The sequence below is a fragment of the Cornus florida genome, unplaced genomic scaffold (genome assembly GCF_030987335.1).
Source record: "Cornus florida cultivar Cherokee Brave unplaced genomic scaffold, ASM3098733v1 CherokeeBrave_3.0.0_Hap2_Chr01, whole genome shotgun sequence".
Classification (NCBI taxonomy): Eukaryota; Viridiplantae; Streptophyta; class Magnoliopsida; order Cornales; family Cornaceae; genus Cornus; species Cornus florida.
In genome coordinates this window covers 70769433-70790004 of record NW_026775571.1, presented here as the reverse complement: position 1 = coordinate 70790004, position 20572 = coordinate 70769433, and the positions used below count along the sequence as shown (strand labels likewise).

The 20572-nt window shown below is 38.8% G+C and overlaps 2 protein-coding genes across 2 annotated transcripts; one reads left to right on the top strand and one right to left on the bottom strand.

Annotated features, from left to right (window-relative positions):
* The first annotated feature begins 268 nt into the window (after positions 1 to 268).
* Positions 269 to 1132, top strand: LOC132274343 (probable F-box protein At1g44080). The gene has a single exon (XM_059775605.1). The coding sequence runs from the start codon at positions 269 to 271 to the stop codon at positions 1130 to 1132; it is 864 nt and encodes a 287-aa protein (XP_059631588.1).
* Positions 1133 to 2851: 1719 nt separating this feature from the next.
* LOC132274340 (DNA-directed RNA polymerase II subunit RPB2-like) lies at positions 2852 to 9505 on the bottom strand. The gene is made up of 11 exons (XM_059775598.1): positions 9440 to 9505; positions 9104 to 9226; positions 8052 to 8116; positions 7863 to 7949; positions 7667 to 7745; positions 4196 to 4310; positions 4031 to 4150; positions 3818 to 3894; positions 3624 to 3731; positions 3423 to 3539; positions 2852 to 2872 (listed from the first exon to the last, which is right to left on the bottom strand). The coding sequence occupies exons 1-11, from the start codon at positions 9503 to 9505 to the stop codon at positions 2852 to 2854; spliced, it is 978 nt and encodes a 325-aa protein (XP_059631581.1).
* Positions 9506 to 20572: the final 11067 nt, after the last annotated feature.

Below are 20572 nucleotides of genomic sequence, written 5' to 3'. Positions count from 1 at the left end.
CATCACCAAATTGGTCTGGACTTCCAATTGAATTGTGGGAGAAAATTCTGAACCGATTGTCCGTCGGCGACCTGCTTAGTGCCGGCGCGGTCTGTCGTTCTTGGTGCTCTGTTGCAGAAGTCCGGATATCATCACTAGTGAGTCCACTTCTTGATCAACCACTGGTCTTGCTTCCTGGCAAAAAAAATAGCCGCTGCTTATACAATTTTACCGAGAAAAAGTTCAAGAAGCAGATGATGAATATTCCACAAGACTTGGCTAATTGCAAATGATCATCACATGTTTTTTGGACGAAGAAGCATTCCCATATATCTTCAATCCATTCTTAGGGGCTCGGATTCAACTTCCACTTTTTTGGGTTGATTGCAAAACAAGCCGTGATTGCTTCTTTGTCAGGGAAATCAAGAAAGTTGTATTGACATCGGACCCAATTCACAGTAAGAAAAACTTTTGGGTTGTAGTAATTTATGGTGATTCAAAGCTTGCCTTTTGGAAGTGTGGAGATGGTCAATGGACTGCCCTCCATGGTGCACATCAAGCCTACTGTGACATCATATCCCACAATAATCATATTATTGCTTTGGGTGAAACAGGTTCAGTTGAAATATGGGATTTCAATGATTCTGCCCCTGTAAAAAAGATGGACATTCAGCCTATTTTTCCTGAGAAAAAGGTGGAATTTGAAAATTCTCTTGGAGATGATCTTTATACAATTCAGAGTTACGTGGTGGAATCAAATGGTGAACTTATGCTTATTATGAGGTATATTGGGAATCATGTTCGTTGGGACGGTGTAGCCGTTCATGAGGCAGATCTTCTTGACGAAGAGAACCAATGCTGGATTTGTCCTCACTTGACCAAGCAATTTCATGTTTACAAGCTAGATTTCAGTCCCAAAAAATGGGTAGAACTGGAAGCATTAGGCGATGATCGCGTGCTGTTTTTGGGTCGGAATCAATCCGTGTCATATTCAGTAAATGGTTTTCCATTCTGTAAAGGGAATTCGATTTATTTCACGGACAATTACTATTGTGATCATTTGGGTGAGAATGACATGTATGGGCATGACACGGGCAGGTTTGACATGGAGAATCAGAGTATAGAAGTGATTAATGAAGATGAAGATGATTAGCATAAGATTCAACCAGCACCCATTTGGGTTGTTCCTAATCCATGCTAGTAGAGACATCTAAGATATGATTTAGCAGAGTTGTTTCTTCCTATTTTTGTATTCTTATGGGCTTACAATTTTGTGCATTAATACTGAAGGTAAATTGCATATTTGTTATCAGTAACAAAGTAGTTTTTGATTTGTTGGTCCTCGCAATGAATGATACCATTTATCTTCAAGCTTATACTACTGTCTAATGGTCAATCTGTGCTTGAAAATGGCCCTCTTTTTGAAAGTTGTTCCGACTGACAATCCCAAAAGACCCAAAAACAACAACAAAAAAATAAATAAATAAAAATTGAAAACAGGCTCAAGTGGTAGAAGCAAAAAAAGGACTGAAATTGTACAGTTTAATGCGCCCTGCACCTTCTATCATATTCAAACAAAACAGGTTTAACTCTTCATGGGTGTACAATAAAGGAAATTCTATATTTATCTTTTATTGTTTACCATTTACCAATAAATTGATCCATATATAACACAATCTTCTCTTCTATGATGCCTTTCTTCTAATCTATAATTTATTAAAAAAATTGTTTGGCATATGATATACTTACTCGATCAAATCATATAAAATTTGACAACGTCAAGCATGTAACAGAGTTTAAAATGAAGATGGCAACTGGTGTGAGGGAGAAGCTCAAATTTGTGATGTTCCAGTGGTGTAGTGACTTGGATGTTTTTGTTAGTCATGTTCCTACATCTATGACAGATTAAGAAAATACACAATTAGTTCAAGAAGGGACTAAAGAAGAGGTAAAAAAAACTGCTCCTGGACCCTATGAAAGCCCGTGGTTCTCATGGATTAATTATCAAAAAAATTGGAAATATATTTCCCAATACAGAACAAGATATAAATATGTGTATATACTTCGAGTATTTACCTAATATATGGTGCATAAAAAACTCTTGGACCAGGGAGAAATCACATTAATAAAATTTCTGGCTTTGACAAGTATTCACCTAATGTGTGTGTGATATATATATACTTCGAGTATTTACCTAAGATTTTTTCTACGAGTTTAGCCAATCGATTAAAACCACTCTTAGATAAGGTAATCAGAGAGCAATAGGGAGCTTTTGTTCCTCAAAGGATGATTAGTGATAACATTTTAATTGCTAATGAGTTGATTCATTTTCTCAAGAACAAAGAGAATCAGAAAGAGTCCTATATGGTACTAAAGTTAGAACTGGAAGAGTACAACTAATACAATCAGTCCTAGTGAGCATGCAGTTCTACTGGTCTAGTCAATTCCTATGGTGGTTTAGTGGCTTGGAAATCTAAAAGTCACCGCAAAATAATATGGTGGTTTAGGTTTTCTTAGCTCGGAAACACAAAAGTTTGTAATATATGTTGATACATGTATCTGAAAGTTTATACTACACTCTGATGGTCAATCTGTTCTTGAAAATGGTCCTCTTTTTCAAAGTTGTTCTGACAAGACTGAAAAAAATTGAAGTGGTAGAAGCAAAAAAGGAGTGTAGTGTACAATTTAATGCATCCTGCACCTTCTATCACATTCATGGGTGTTCAATAAAGAAAATTATGTATTAATCTTTTATTGTTTTCCATTTACCATTAAATTGATCCATATATAACACAATCTCCTTTTCTATAATGCCTTTCTTCTAGTCTATAATTTATTAGAAAGTTGTTTGGCATAAGATATATTGACTCGATCAAACCTCACAATTATGGGGCTGCAAACATACAAATTTTAACAACTTCCAGAATGTAACAGAGTTAGAAAAAAGTCACCATTAAAAAAAAAAGAAAAAGGAATCAACGTATCACCAACAACTGTTTTGCTTCAAGAGGGCTGCATAACAATCTTAGTCAAAACAAATTTATTCTTCTGATTTCGGTGTTGCCTTCGAGTGTCTTAACAATACCAGAGTCATCCTGGTCAGTAATTACCAGCTAATGGAGAGGAATGTCCTTTAAGGACTTAATTAACTCATATGATCGGTTCACGATAAAGCTAAATTTGAAAACTATTTGATCATGAGCTATTCTATGTAAATGGAAAATACACACTGAATAAACTACACCAATCCAATTCATTGGTCAAGTTAAATTTGAAAACTATTATATATAACGAAAGAAAGAACACAGCTAACGCTAAAAGGAGTCATGTGGTCTTAACAGCAAAAGCATTGGCAGGTTATAACTATATCATTAGAAGTGGAAAAATTCACAAAAGATTTGAATAGGATCTTATGTGAACATCTAGAACATGTTTGTGCATACCCGTCTCCTCAGCCGTCTCAGGGTTTCCACCAACATGTCAGGACCACGATGAATGCCAACCCAACAACCATTAACAAATATTTTGGTAGCCCGTAGAATCACTGCAGGAGAGATTTCCTAAATTAAAAGGAAAATTGTAAAACAGGGAAAGAAGCTAATGAAAATTATAACATCCACACGTACAAAAGTCAAAAATCTCACCTCAAAATTCTCAGTACCCCGTTCTTCCAAAAATTCCAAAATGGGATATGCTGCTGATCCAACTGTTATATACACCATCAGTGCAAGATTCTTTACCAGTCCACAAGCCTAATGTAACACCAGATGACATACAAATGTAAGTAGAAAAAGATGCAAATTATAACGCAGAGTTCTATATTATGCAGCAAACTCACTTGTCCTTCAGGAGTTTCTGCAGGGCACATCATTCCCCATTGGGAATTGTGCAACTGCCATGGTTTTGCTAGTTTCCCTGGTAAATGCAATTTATAACACAGTTAAAGCTGAAGGTTAAGAAAAAATAAACAACCAATGGAGTTGCAACATAGATGAAACTGTGTGTGTGTGTGTGTGAGAGAGAGAGAGAGCCCTTATGGGGAAATCTAGACCCTTAACAGCATCATTGAACAAACAATGACAGAGAAAACTAAAATACCTTCTCGCCCTATTGGAGAATTCAATCTTCACAAGTGTGACAAAGTGGAGCCATATGTTAGGCGATTTAACACCTATAGAAATCGGAGAACAATTTAAAAATCATACTGCACATTCACCGGCTGCATTTGCCCGTCCCCGGTTCCCAATAGCAAGTGAGTATTTAAGGCCACTAGTAATTGGTTTCGCTTTAATTGCAAATTGCAGATTAACACCCTTCCCATTGTCAACACTCTGCACGATGCACAAAATTATATACATTCAAGCACCAGCAAAAGCATCAAATATAAACTATATTAAAGACTCCGTATGTAAAATAACCTTCTGAGCATAATGTTACGATCCGATTCCTAACGACGCCATGAGCATAGAAGATACGCATGCTGGTTGGCTAAGAACATTCATTGACTGGGAATGGTTCCAGGGAAGGGGCGTGCAGGACCACAGGATGGTACCTCTTCAGAGTTCAGGCAGGTCGACTCGGTTCAGTTCGAGGTGCTTGTCGCTAGTCTTGGACTTGACTATGAAGAAGGGAGTTGGCCATCCCTGCACAAACTGGTCGGGAGCTGGAGCCGTTCCCCTGACGAGGCCATGGCAGGCCGAAACCAGTCAGCATGTATCCTTGGGAGGGCAGGTCGTGGTGGCTGACCAGGGCGCTTGCGCGAGCTGAAGTAACGCCTTGGTGCCGCACGGGCCGTGCCGCTGCGCCAAATCTCTAGGCCCGTGACAAATGGTATCAGAGCAGGACTTGGGGAAAAGCACAGAGGTGTGCCCTCTTGTCGATCCGGGGGTCTTGAGAATGAAGACGGTGCACTGAAAAAGCGTCGGTGGGTAATCAATGCTGTTGGAGGAGAGCCTCCATCTCCCCATGAAGATGCGTCCTTTAAGCCGGAGGGCCGCGCGCATCGGATGGCCGGAGGGCCGCGCGCACCAAAGTTCTTGCAAGTTCAAGAGGCGTGCAAACCGTTGTGAAGGGCGGGTATCAAGTCAGCCGGAGGGCGCTTGTTTGCTCGGGGTGTCGCGGAGGCGGCATAACGTGGGGTTGCGTCCCGAAGAAGTGGGCGTCCCTTTAGCCCGAAACCCTATCATTGGGCGAGTGCAGCCAGGGGTTGTACAAGGAAGCGATGGTGGGCAGGCGAGCATACCACTTGGAGGAGACAGGCTTTGGAATGTTGGACGTAGCGGAGTCAGCGCCGCACTGCGACGAGGGCGTCGCAGGATTTGGGTGGGGGAGAATGTTACGATCCGATTCCTAACGACGCCATGAGCATAGAAGATACGCATGCTGGTTGGCTAAGAACATTCATTGACTGGGAATGGTTCCAGGGAAGGGGCGTGCAGGACCACAGGATGGTACCTCTTCAGAGTTCAGGCAGGTCGACTCGGTTCAGTTCGAGGTGCTTGTCGCTAGTCTTGGACTTGACTATGAAGAAGGGAGTTGGCCATCCCTGCACAAACTGGTCGGGAGCTGGAGCTGTTCCCCTGACGAGGCCATGGTAAGCCGAAACCAGTCAGCATGTATCCTTGGGAGGGCAGGTCGTGGTGGCTGACCAGGGCGCTTGCGCGGGCTGAAGTAACGCCTTGGTGCCGCACGGGCCGTGCCGCTGCGCCAAATCTCTAGGCCCGTGACAAATGGTGTCAGAGCAGGACTTGGGGAAAAGCACAGAGGTGTGCCCCCTTGTCGATCCGGGGGTCTTGAGAATGAAGACGGTGCACTGAAAAAGCGTCGGTGGGTAATCAATGCTGTTGGAGGAGAGCCTCCATCTCCCCATGAAGATGCGTCCTTTAAGCCGGAGGGCCGCGCGCATCGGATGGCCGGAGGGCCGCGCGCACCAAAGTTCTTACAAGTTCAAGAGGCGTGCAAACCATTGTGAAGGGCGGGTATCAAGTCAGCCGGAGGGCGCTTGTTTGCTCGGGGTGTCGCGGAGGCGGCATAACGTGGGGTTGCGTCCCGAAGAAGTGGGCGTCCCTTTAGCCCGAAACCCTATCATTGGGCGAGTGCAGCCAGGGGTTGTACAAGGAAGCGATGGTGGGCAGGCGAGCATACCACTTGGAGGAGACAGGCTTTGGAATGTTGGACGTAGCGGAGTCAGCGCCGCACTGCGACGAGGGCGTCACAGGATTTGGGTGGGGGAGAATGTCACGATCCAATTCCTAACGACGCCATGAGCATAGAAGATACGCATGCTGGTTGGCTAAGAACATTCATTGACTGGGAATGGTTCCAGGGAAGGGGCGTGCAGGACCACAGGATGGTACCTCGTCAGAGTTCAGGCAGGTCGACTCGGTTCAGTTCGAGGTGCTTGTCGCTAGTCTTGGACTTGACTATGAAGAAGGGAGTTGGCCATCCCTGCGCAAACTGGTCGGGAGCTGGAGCCGATCCCCTGACGAGGCCATGGCAGGCCGAAACCAATCAGCATGTATCCTTAGGAGGGCAGGTCGTGGTGGCTGACCAGGGCGCTTGCGCGAGCTGAAGCAACGCCTTGGTGCCGTACGGGCCGTGCTGCTGCGCCGAATCTCTAGGCCCGTGACAAATGGTGTCAGAGCAGGACTTGGGGAAAAGCACAGAGGTGTGCCCCCTTGTCGATCCGGGGGTCTTGAGAATGAAGACGGTGCACTGAAAAAGCGTCGGTGGGTAATCAATGCTGTTGGAGGAGAACCTCCATCTCCCCATGAAGATGCATCCTTTAAGCCGGAGGGCCGCGCGCATCGGATGGCCGGAGGGCCGCGCGCACCAAAGTTCTTGCAAGTTCAAGAGGCGTGCAAACCGTTGTGAAGGGCGGGTATCAAGTCAGCCGGAGGGCGCTTGTTTGCTCGGGGTGTCGCCGAGGCGGCATAACGTGGGGTTGCGTCCCAAAGAAGTGGGCGTCCCTTTAGCCCGAAACCCTATCATTGGGCGAGTGCAGCCAGGGGTTGTACAAGGAAGCGATGGTGGGCAGGCGAGCATACCACTTGGAGGAGACAGGCTTTGGAATGTTGGACGTAGCGGAGTCAGCGCCGCACTGCGACGAGGGCGTCGCAGGATTTGGGTGGGGGAGAATGTTACGATCTGATTCCTAACGACGCCATGAGCATAGAAGATACGCATGCTGGTTGGCTAAGAACATTCATTGACTGGGAATGGTTCCAGGGAAGGGGCGTGCAGGACCACAGGATGGTACCTCTTCAGAGTTCAGGCAGGTCGACTCGGTTCAGTTCGAGGTGCTTGTCGCTAGTCTTGGACTTGACTATGAAGAAGGGAGTTGGCCATCCCTGCACAAACTGGCCGAGAGCTGGAGCCGTTCCCCTGACGAGGCCATGGCAGGCCGAAACCAGTCAGCATGTATCCTTGGGAGGGCAGGTCGTGGTGGCTGACCAGGGCGCTTGCGCGAGCTGAAGTAACGCCTTGGTGCCGCACGGGCCGTGCCGCTGCGCCAAATCTCTAGGCCCGTGACAATAAGCTCTCACATCCCTTGTTAACTTTCTGACTAGCTGCAGTAATATAAACAACCACCAAAACTTTAGAAACCCAAAATCATTGAAAACCCAAATGAAAATCAAGGACTTTCAAATGGTCATAGAAGCTCCAAAATATTAAAGCAATGACAAACCATTCGAAAGAGGCCACCAAGCAAAAGACCAGTAAGATCGAGTCTCTTATTGCCATAGTGATCCCTATCATCCTCTGCCCTTCGTCCAATTGCACATAGCAGAAGCCGGTGAATAATATATCTAAAGCAATTAGTGTCTCTCTAAATCACTAAGAAGCCACAAAAAAGGAACATATTCAAATTAGACGAAACCTACCCAAAATAGTAAGCTTTCTTTGTCTCACAATATTCTCCTACACCAACATGAGGAAGCATTTCCTTTTGGAGGATCTCTTTGGCATACCTATGAAGTAAATGAACAGGAGACTCTTCTTAAATAAAAAAAGAAGCACAAAAGATAGCTTTACACTCGAGTATAGCAACAGCCAGCAATCATAACACATACTTGATCCTCTTTTCATTTGTGACACCGACAGGGGCCCCTCGTTTCCCGATGTAGTCCAGTGCAACCTGCAATACAGGAAGAAAAGCATAACCATCTCAGTAAGGCCACAATGCCACATCACCACAAGAAAAGCGAGAAAGAAAAAAAAAAGAGAGAGAGAGAAGAAATCAAATGGATGCTAACATTTACAATAACATATACAGATTAAGTCCCAAAATTAATTAATTTATATAAATGACACTGAATTTGCAATCTAGGAAACAAGAGCTGAAACCTAAACAAATATATTGAAGCTGCTAAAAAATCAAATATGAATTAGAACTGAAAGGACATTACTTTTGAAAGGGAAAAACAATTTAAATGCCAGCAAGCCCGAAGATTATGTTTAGTTCATATTGGAAACATGAACCGCTATATTTAATTCATATTGCTTGAAGTTTAGCTTATTCAATACAGAGCAAACCAGAAAGAAAAGCTAATCTCACACTAACTGCCCGTTGAAAAAAAAAAAAAAAAGGATAACAGATATAAAAATTTAAATGATGATATAATACAGTGGGAGAGTTACCTGTTGATTTTATACTACAAATGCTTCTTCCAAGGAGGGTGAGTGTCAAAGAAATCATAGCAAATATGTTCTAATATATCTTTGTCAGCAACAAATCCTAATGCCCGAAACACAATTATAATAGGAATCTCAGTCCGAATATATGGAAGGGTAGGAACCCTGCAGTTACATAACATACCCAAAAACAACAACAAAAAATTCATAAATTCCATAAGAATTCAAAGGGGATAAAAAAAAAAAAAACAAAACAAAACAAAAAAACAAAACAAAAGAGTGCTCCAAAAAATACCCCTAAACACCATATTTAATGCCCATTACCCCTTTGGCACAATTCTGTGAAAGCATCCACACAAACATGCTACTGCGTGGCCTGTTCTGGGAGTCCACCATTGATCGGACTTCCGCCACATAGGCATACTTGTTTGGCTGCCTCTTCTTAAACACAGACTTGATTGGTGCTCACCTTCTACTAAGCAATTAGAACCTTTTCACTCCCATTGATAATAAAATACCCACCTTGATCATATGGACACTCTCCCAGCTCCGTCAAAACCTTCTCTGAATTCTGATATAATGTGCAGTAACTCGACCGGAGCATTATAGGGACCTAAAGCATATGGCAAAAAAGAAGAAGAAAGTCAATCCTGAAGGACAACAAAGAGGCATAAGAGCCTATTCCCTGTTGTCAAACTTACATCAGTTCAGAATCCAATTCGCATACCTTCCCAATGAAGACTTTAGTAAAATCTTGAGTTTCAGTTACTTCTTCACCATCATGCCCTTTTATTTTTTTATCAATCTCTTAGTGACATCCACATACAACAGAGCTGAGTATGTTAGATTCCTCAATCTCGCTGCCTTCGGAAACAAAGTCACGTTTCTCCATCTGACATCATTGGCTTACTAAAATATATCTGACCAAAGCTAATCTTATAGATGGTCTGCAAGACACCCATAATCATTACTACCAAGAAGCAAAGTTAACCCATAAAGGAAATTCTATTTCTACTTTCAATCAAGCAATCAACAAAACTATTTACTCTATGGATAGTATAACAATAATAATTTATTTCTCTTGTAACATTTAAAATCACATTTATTTTTACAGAACAGAATACGAACATGGTTTGTAGATCTATTTATATAAAATGCTGACCCTAAATGGTTGGAAAAAGGCTTTGTAAGGCATATTTATTATATAAAATATGTAGAACTTCCATTAATTTAAATGTGGAAGATGAGGCTTAAAGTCAGAAAGATAATTATATTAAATATACTACTACTATACTTTTACCATATTTTTGCCATTACAATTGTATTTGTGGTGACCACGTATACCATAGAAAAGATAGGTTGAATAATTCGGGCATGTCATCTTGTTTTCAAAATTGTCTTATGTGATTCCTCTTAAAATGTGTTTGTGCTACAAAAATCACTTGGGCAGTGCCTTAGCTGCACCGGCCAAGTGTATGACATAATGTATTTTTTTTGGAAATTACAGCCAAGGACAAGTTCGAACACGTGTCTAAAAGTGTCTACAAATGTCACAAACATGGAAGCTCCATAGAATTGTCCATGCTTCTTAGGCAAGAAACTAAGAAATGACAATCCAACATCAAGAAGGAACTCAGACCAACACAAAATTTGTTTTCATTTTTGCTTCCCATCAAACAATTACCGAATTGTATCTCCCACATACAATTGCATTAACTAACCAATAAATACAATAGATTCTGGTAAAACTTAAATTACAATTACAATTAAACAGTGATGAATCTTTACATCCTTTGTCTCATAGGTTCATTTAAAGCAACCCAGGATTGCCAGTGTTACAGAACTATATAGTCATAAAACAGCTAACCAATTATCATAAGCAAAACCATAATTTCAGTTCAGCCGAACTAACATAAAAAAATATTAGGCTTTTCCAAGAACCACCCAGGAACACAGGAAAAACAAATTACAAAACCAACCACCTAAAGCTACTTCACACTAAAATCACATAAAGATCTTCAATTTCCACCTTCAGTCAAACTATTAACATAAGTTATCTTGACCAACCAACTAAAGCAACTAATCAATGACTATTTTATATCAGAAGTCCATCATTCAGTTAAACATAACAATTTTTTACCCAACTACTTCAGGCAGATATTCTATTTCACTATATCTAAGGTAGTCTTGTTTGCACTTGCCCAAACCATATTGATCGATTTAACGCACCCTGCACCTTCTGTCACATTCATGGGTGTTCAATAAAGAAAATTATGTATTAATCTTTTATTGTTTTCCATTTACCTTTAAATTGATCCATATATAACACAATCTCCTTTCTATAATGTCCTTTCTTCTTCTAGTCTATAATTTATTAGAAAATTGTTTGGCATAAGATATATTGACTCGATTAAATCCCACAATTATGGGGCTTCCACATCTTCTTTTTTCTGCCAGTAAATGAATAATAAAATAAAGAATCTCACTCTTATGGGTCTGCAAACATATAAATTTTGACAACTTTGAATATGTAACAGAGTTAGAAAACGTCCCCAAAAAAAAAATAAAAAAATAAAAAAATAAAAAATAAGATACAACCTATCACCATCAACTGCTTTGCTTCAAGGGGGCTGCATAACAAATTTATTATGCTGATTTCGGTGTTGCCTTGGGGTGTCTTAACAATACCAGAGTCATCTTGGTTTATCATTACCAGTTAATGGAGAGGAATGTCCTTTTAAGACTTAATTAACTCAAATGATCAATTAATGAAAAAGCTAAATTTGAAAACTATTTAATAATGAGCTATGCTACATAAACGGAAAATACACATTGAATAAACTATGCCAATCCAATTCATTGGTCAAGTGGTGTCACCAGTGAAGACTACTTCAACATTTTAAATGGTGGTTTAGGCTTTCTCAGCTTGGAAACACAAAACAGAGCTGCAATTTTAAACATATGTGGAAACTTGTGTCAAATACTCAAAACAACCTATGACTCAAACAAAATACTTAATCAGAAGGAGATGCTTTGGGGATTTTAGCATGCCTCAACAAAGCAATTGGATATGGAAAAAGCTACTTCAGCTGAGTTCCTTAGTAATGCCCTTCTTAATTAAAAACAAGGATAAAATGGTTCAAAAACTCTCTTCCGGACTAACAATTGGCAGCAAGAAGGCCCTCTGATCCTCAAATACAGCCACTCGCCAACCCATCTCTCCTTAATTCCTCGCAACCATTTTACTCAGATGATTCTTAGTGTTTCCCTCCACAAATTCTTTCCCGGTTCCCAGCTTTTAAGTTGCCTGTTAAAAGACCCTTGGATATTCAAGTACTGCTTGAAGCTAGGTTACTTAATTAGCTTATAGCTTGATTGGCGCAGGGAAAGAAAGTAATACATATAATCCTTTAGACCAATATGAAACTATGGGCTGTATTGCAAAAGGATGCACTAGCAGCGCGACCAATACCTAGTTCTTAATATAATTTTTCAGAGCGTGCACGAATGGACACTTAAGAACTGAAACAGGATGGTGTAGCAAGGTCCCTTTGGATTGAGAATCAATGCTTGATATTATAGCCCCAAGAGTAGGTTTATTGACTCCATGGCTACTCCCATTTCCATAGCTCTTCTTCTCTCCCTCCTTTTTGATAATGTTGTGCCTTCTCAACCCATTGATTTCCTCTACAACAGATTCAACCCACCATACAGATATGGATTCAACCAAACAAACCTTATTCTAGATGGATTTGCTACCATCATCCCACAAAGTGGAGCTCTTGAGCTTACTAACAAATCTTCTACTAATGTCAGAGGCCATGCATTATATCCCCAACCAATTCAATTGTTCACCAAAAATTCTTTTTCTGTCAACTCTTCTAATTCCTTTAGTACATACTTGTTTTTGAAAAAGTCCCCAAAGATGATAACCAAGGCGGCTATGGCCTCGCCTTCACTTTATCTCCTTCACCACAATTTGCCGGAGCTGAAGGGGATCACTACCTCGGAATTTTCAACTCAACAAATGATGGGAACCCCTCAAACCATACCTTTGATGTTGGATTCAACACTATTAATGGGCACAAAGAAGCACCAGATACCCCAGGTAACCATCAACTGCTTTGCTTCAAGGGGGCTGCATAACAAATTTATTATGCTGATTTCGGTGTTGCCTTGGGGTGTCTTAACAATACCAGAGTCATCTTGGTTTATCATTACCAGTCAATGGAGAGGAATGTCCTTTTAAGACTTAATTAACTCAAATGATCAATTCATGAAAAAGCTAAATTTGAAAACTATTTAATAATGAGCTATGCTACGTAAACGGAAAATACACACCGAATAAACTATGTCAATCCAATTCATTGGTCAAGTGGTGTCACCAGTGAAGTCTACTTCAACATTTTAAATGGTGGTTTAGGTTTTCGTAGCTTGGAAACACAAAATAGAGCTGCAATTTTAAAACATATGTGGAAACTTGTGTCAAATACTCAGAACAACCTATGACTCAAACAAAATACTTAATCAGAAGGAGATGTTTTGGGGATTTTAGCATACCTCAACAAAGCAATTGGATATGGAAAAAGCTACTTCAGCTGAGATCCTTAGCAATGCCCTTCTTAATCAAAAGCAAGGATAAAAATGGTTCAGAAACTCTCTTCCAGACTAACAATTGGCTGCAAGAAGGCCCTCTGATCCTCAAATACAGCCACTCGCCAGCCAATCTTTCCTTGATTCCTCGCAACCATTTTCTTAGTGTTTCCCTCCACAAATTCTTTCCCGGTTCCCAGCTTTTAAGTTGCATGTTAAAAGACCCTTGGCTATTCAAGTACTGCTTGAAGCTAGGTTACTTAATTAGTAGTGAGATCCTTCGGTAGCTTATAGCTTGATTGGCGCAGGGAAAGAAAGTAACGCATATAATCCTTTAGACCAATATGAAAATATGGGTGGTATTGCAAAAGGATGCACTAGCAGCGCGACCAATACCTAGTTCTTAATATATTTTTTCAGAGCGTGCACAAATGACCACTTAAGAACTGAAACAGGATGGTGTAGCAAGGTCCCCTTTGGATTGAGAGTCAATGATTGATCTCATAGCCCCAAGAGTAGGTTTATTAACTCCATGGCTGCTCCCATTTCCGTAGCTCTTCTTCTCTCCCTCCTTTTTGATAATGTTGTGCCTTCTCAATCCATTGATTTCCTCTACAACGGATGCAACCCAACAGACAAATATGGATTCAACCAAACAAACATTTTCTAGTAGGATTTGCTACCATCATCCCACTTAGTGGAGCTCTTGAGCTTACTAACAAAGCTTCTACTAATGTCAGAGGCCATGCATTCTATCCCCAACCAATACAATTGTTCACCAAACATTCTTCTTCCGTCAACTCTTCTAATTCCTTTAGTACAAACTTGTTTTTGAAAAAGTCCCCAAAGATGTTAACAGAGGCGGCTATGGCCTCGTCTCCATTTTATCTCCTTCACCGCAATTTCCTGGAGCTGAAGGGGATCATTACCTCGGAATTTTTAACTCAACAAATGATGGGAACCCCTCAAACCACATCTTTGCTGTTGAATTCGACACTATTGATGGGCACACAGAGGCACCAGATACCCCAGGCAACCATATTGGAATCAACATCAATAGCATGGCGTCAGTTGCATCGGAGCCGGTTTCTTATCATTTTAGTCATATTGCTGTAAAGGAAGGAGTGAGGTTGGAGAGTGAAAAACCAATCCAAGCTTGGATAGAGTACGATGGTGGAAAAGGGGTTTTGAATGTAACCATTTGGCCTGAATCAAGACCAAAACAGGCCAACGTCAGATAACGTAAGATAAAGGTCTTGGAGTACCGGAGTTTGAGAATACTAGATTAAGCTTAAACAAACCAGAAGCTAGAATAAATTTAACCCACTCGAGTTTGAGCAGTTTACTCACCTTGGAAGTCATTGGATTTGTAATCCAAACAAATTTTGCTAGTTTTTTCTCTCACAGACATATTGTCGAGTACCTATCCCACCTTCCCACCCTCAATTCCCTTCTCCATCCACTTGGTTCCTCCGTATCATCTGAAACAACCCATTTTCCATTCCGAGGTGGAATTTCATTCAGCTTGTTTCCTCTCCGGATTGACATTCCTTTGTAAATTGGGCTTTTTACCACTGGAAAGCTAAAAATTTGCCAAATTCCATGAAAAAGCTAGAATTCTTTCGCTGAATCTGAAGAACTTGGATTGAATGGGATCTTCCCCACAATCTCAATGGAGTATCAGTTATTAGAGCTTGAGGCTCCATTACCAGGTTTGAATCTGGTATATGTTGCAGAGTTCCGTTATTTATAACGCTTATTTTATGTTTTGGTTCAACTCTCTCCATCGGGCCAACCATACAAGATTTGCTTACACTAACCTTTTATAGTATTTTGCTGGAGGCATGAAAGACATTATTCATTGGAGTAAAGACAACGAGTCGTGCTTGTGTGATATTAGGAATATTATACGGTGTGATTTCAAGTGTCAACCTTAGTGGGACCCATCTTAGGGACCCATCTTGGTGGGTGTTTGGGTTGCTTCTAAAAAAACACTTCCATTCTAAAACATTACCATCGAATATGTTTAGTGAAAAATTAAAATAGAGCTTACGTAAAAAAAAAAAAAAATCCCCAGCTTGTTTAAGTGAACTAAGAATTGTAACTTATAAAATTGTGTTGAGTGTGGTCCATCAGTTTAAGTAACTAATTTTTTTTTAGATAATGTAATCCATTTATATTTTTTATAAATACAATTTTATCCTTATTACAAACAAATAGCAATCTAATATCCTAATTTTTTGGGGACTCTCAACAGCAAATGAATATCCTAATCTAAATGAATATCCTAGTTTTATCACAAGATCCCAAATCAAATACAAATTAATAATCATTAAATTTGTATATCATAAACAAAATATGTGATTTTTTTTAAATAAATAAAAAAAAAACAAATACAAGCTGATCATCATAAAGTATTGAACTGAGTGGAATTTTACAATTTTTAATATTAAAAAATTAACACATGTTTCTTAGTGTAAAATATAATAAAATTAGTAATAAAAGTACTTTATTTAACATTATTACCAAATAAATTTAAAAATTGCAATCAACACTACTCTTCCATCCAAAAAGCATATGAGATTGCACTATGCTTTGAATGATCTTGGATTATCTCATATCGGCAGGTGAAAACCTTTAGAATTGAAAAAACTTCTATAATTCTCTCTGTGCAAAAGCCAAAAAATATTACCCCAAATTAAGAGTTTCTTTGGTGATTATACATTCAGAGATGTTGTATGTACTCTCCTATATATATATAGCACTTGTATAAAGGTTCTCAATTTGAAAGATAGATTATGCATTATTTTAATGGAGTGATACATTACATTTTAGTCAATTTTATGTCATGACACATAAATAGTCAATTATATCATTTTCTATTTTGTATACATATAGTTCAAGAGTCAAGGTAAGATGTATCATGTATCCAATCACACTATTTTATGTGATTGGAGAATGACATCGTCGTGATGTTATTCAATATGATGACGTCATGATGTTATTCTATATATAAATTTTGTCAAATGTGTTCGACCCTAGAACTTAGGGATGGCAATTTCTCCTGACCCGGCGAGTTTTCGCCCCGCCCCTAATGAGGTGGATTTGGTAGTCTTTAAATGGGTTTGAAGCTGGTTTGGTAAAATAATTAAAAACTCGAAACAGGTTTGGGGCGGAGGCGGATTCAGTGATAAACACGCCCCGATTATATATGTACCTTTAAAAATTATATATATAATATATTTAATACTTTCAAGACCTTTATTGCTTTGTTGCAAGTGCCAGTTAAAATGATAATATTCACTACTTAATTATTTAAAAGTTCTTTCAACTTATTTATCAACCCAATTTGAGCACATTGGGCTATTTTTTTTTTTTTTTTTTACTAAATAATAAAGTGGCATAACCCACCTCATCCCCGCAATTAAACAGAATACGCAATGCGGAGTCAGTACTTTGTCTACTGATGTGTAGGCGGGCATTGTATTCAAATTACAAACCCGTCCTAAAGTAGTGGCGGAGTTAGTATGACGAATTTTCTAACGAGGTAGAGTAGGGTTTAGTTAAATCCGCCCCGTTGCCATCCCTAGTCGAACTCTCTATCATTATTCTTTATATGTTTCAAAAAAGTCAACCTCTCTTGACTCATTTGTATAGACGATGTACGTGCTATATGAATTATGTACGATTGCATAAACTAATTAAGAATTATATACAATATCTAAGGGTACCATGTAACATACTTAACATCTTACTTAAGCGGTTATTTATGATTAATTTTATAAACTATAGCATGTTGTTGGATTTTTTTATCAATAAATTAATATTACAATATAAATATTAAAATGAAATAATTAAAAAGTAAAAAGTTTCCAAACAATTACTCCAAAAAATATATATATTAACATTTAAAATTTAGGGCTAAAATAAATAAACCCTCCTATTGTTTCCCAAAACTATCAACTAACCGCCTCAACTAAAAAAACTATCATAATACCCCTTCATATTTTTAACAGTCTATCATATCACCCCCTACCCGTTAGTTGACCGTCTAAAATTAACGGAATCTCATCACGCGACCATCACGTGCACCATATACTACATTATGCTATAAAAATAACCTTGTTCTCTCGTAATGATGAAATTGCCCTTATTACACCATAAATGAGATTGCACGTTCCTTTACAGATCAAACTTCGGTTATCTTCTTCTCTAATTTCAGTGGTGTCCTCCATTGTAACAATAACAGAAGTTATCGTCCTCTATTAAAGCCGTAATCGATCAATTGAAGTCCCCAATTGATGATTTGAAGGCCTAAATCACGACCAATCTTAGCCCTACATTGATTATTTGAAGCCCTAAACCGTAATCAGTCGAAGCCCTAATGTATTCTTCCACCACACAATCTATTATTAGGCAAGATCTTATATATAACAACAAAATATGTGATTATGGCTATCTAGCTATTGTTTAAATAAGTTTAACAACAAAGGGAAGATATACTATTCTTGTTCCATAAAAAGATGCTCTTTACGAGCATGGTGTGATCCGATTTCGACAAAGCCAGCATATACTAAAGCTATTGACAGCAAGTTTAGTGAAGGTGAAATTGTTGAATTGAAGTACTGGTATGATACATTCAATTCCTGTTTGTGATGTTCTTTGTTGTTGAATATTTGATAGATTTAAGAAGAAAATAGTGAGTTGGTTTTAATTTTGAATTATCAACGTATATTGAATGTATTTCCTTAAATTTGTATGAGCTTGTGTGTATGGAAAGTGTTTTCTGAAGCCCTATGAAGTGTGTATGCAATGTATTTTTCTGAATTATCAAAGTGCATGAGCAAAAGTGTATTTATTTAGAAGTCTTTAACTTTTGGCATTTTAAAGAGGGACCACTAATGGCAGTAAACACAATCAAAGTGAAAAAAATTGGAGCTGTAATGAGTATGAAAAGTGTTGAAATTGGACCATAATGAGTGTGCAACTTTTCCTCAAATGCACATTTGCAAAGTGTTGAAATTGGACCATAATGAATGTGCAAAAAAATATAGAATCATGTGAAAACTACAGACCATATAATATCATTTCTGTGAAAAGATACATAGCATATAATGTCATAAATCTTGTCAAAACATACATAGCACATGCACATGTAATTTTCCAAGAAAAATATTATCATAATCAAACCAACACCTACATTATAGCCATACATATATTGTCATTTCAGTAAACATTAAGAAAACATATGATAAGCTGCACAAAATCTTAACCCTGTTCATAATCTTCAAAATTTTCACTATGTCCATAGAATAAGTTGCACCAAAAATTTGCTACTACTTTTATCGTCATGCCATCATTCGTGTGTGTTAAGTGTGGATGGAAAGTCTATACGAATCACTTCATATTGGGTGTATGTTGATGCTCTATTCAATAAAGTACAACACATCTAGTTAGCAAAATGTGTTTTAATTCAATTTAATTTAATTTAACCCAAAAGAAAATAATAAGAGGTTCAATTTTAATACTTCTGAATGACCAACAACAGCTCTTCCACCAAGACCATAATGTTGGGTAGATGTTGATGGCTATTAAATAAAACAATAAATGTCAACATATATCTGTATAATGCATAATAAATATGAAATAATAAATTCTAATTTATACCTCTAAATGAAGGACAACAGGTCTCTTACCACCTCCATCATTTTTGCCACCACTGCCACCACCTCTAGTAGCTCTTTCAACTCCCTTACCACCTCTAACAGCTTTGTCACCACTGCCACAACCTCTGTGAACACGACAACCATAGTAACAGCTTTGTCACCACTGCCACCACCTCTTGCAACACTAGCAACCCTATTAGCATCTCTGTCAACTCTTTCACCACTTCTATTAGTTGTAACACCAACTCTCCCACCCCTACTAGTGTTAACTCTCGTACCACCTCTGTTAACTGTCACACCAACTCTCCCACCCCTACCACTGTTAACTCTCCCATCACCGCGTAAGCAGGTCTCCCACCCCTACCATCAACAGTTTCATCTCTACCACCACCTACACTATATGTACCTCTTATTATTGGTGATCTTCTACCCTTACCTTTTGGTTGTTTTGTAATAGGCTCAAAGGCTATACAAGTCCTGACATTATGACCTAAGACAGTACATTTAGTGTATATCAATTTTGACTTCTTCACCACTAGACCTTTTGAAGGACCCTCATCTAAACCTCTTTTCTTGTTCTTTTTAGGTCTTTATAGTCTAGCCCTATAAGGTGTTGGCAGTATTAGAGAAGTACTAACTTCTCTTTTCATATTCTTTAATGGCATTAGTGTTATCACATATGCATAAGATTTAAAATATGTCTCCTTATAGTAATAAGGGTCAACAAACAGTTCTGGATCATACCTCCTATCCAATATTACTGCAACTGCATGTTTGCAAGGTATGCCAATTATGTCCCGATACTTACAGGTACATGTTCTCTGTGCAAGATTCACATAATCACTAATCCCAACATCAGTCCATGTCATGTTATCCACCTAATACTTGTTATGTCCTGCATAACCCACACGCATGCTTCTTACATCTTCAGAGATCTTATCTAATTTATTTTTATTTTTTGGGCATAACAATCTTTTAACCTTATTTATCGTCTCTTTATTACTTTAATACCTTAGCATCAGTTGTTTTTTGATCTCTCAAACATATAAATTAAAGGCTTTTCGTCTTCCTTCCCAATGTAGCTGTTGAATGACTCACACATGTTATTTAAACATAGGTTATTCCTACTTATTCTAGTGTATGTGTACCTTGCCCAAACATTTATAGGAATACATTAACTAGTCATGTACAACCTTGTCAATTGTCCTCATCTCTTGCATATGTAGCACAAAATTAGATTCAGTGTATGATGTGGCTGCATTCCAGAATATGTTCCTTAATATCCTACCTCTGATTTTTTGCTTGAAATTATCATACATGTGCTTAATATAGAACCTAATTTTCACTCGAGGATATTTATGCTCAACTACCTCAACTAGACCCTGTAATTTGACAAAATAAATATTGTAAATATGTAAAATATTAAAGTAAGATAATAAATGACCATATACATGGAAATATAAACATGTATACCTTCTGTCGATCTGAAATAAATATGTACTTCTGATAATTGCCAACTAACCCTATCAATTCACCCAAGAACCATTCCCAAGAGTCCTTACATTTTACCTCAGTAGTAGCAAATGCAATTGGATAAAAGCTATTGTTAGCATCCCTACCAACAACACACACTAAATGTCCCCCATAGGGTCCTTTTAAGAAGTATACATCTAGACCAATAAATGGTCTACGTCCCATTA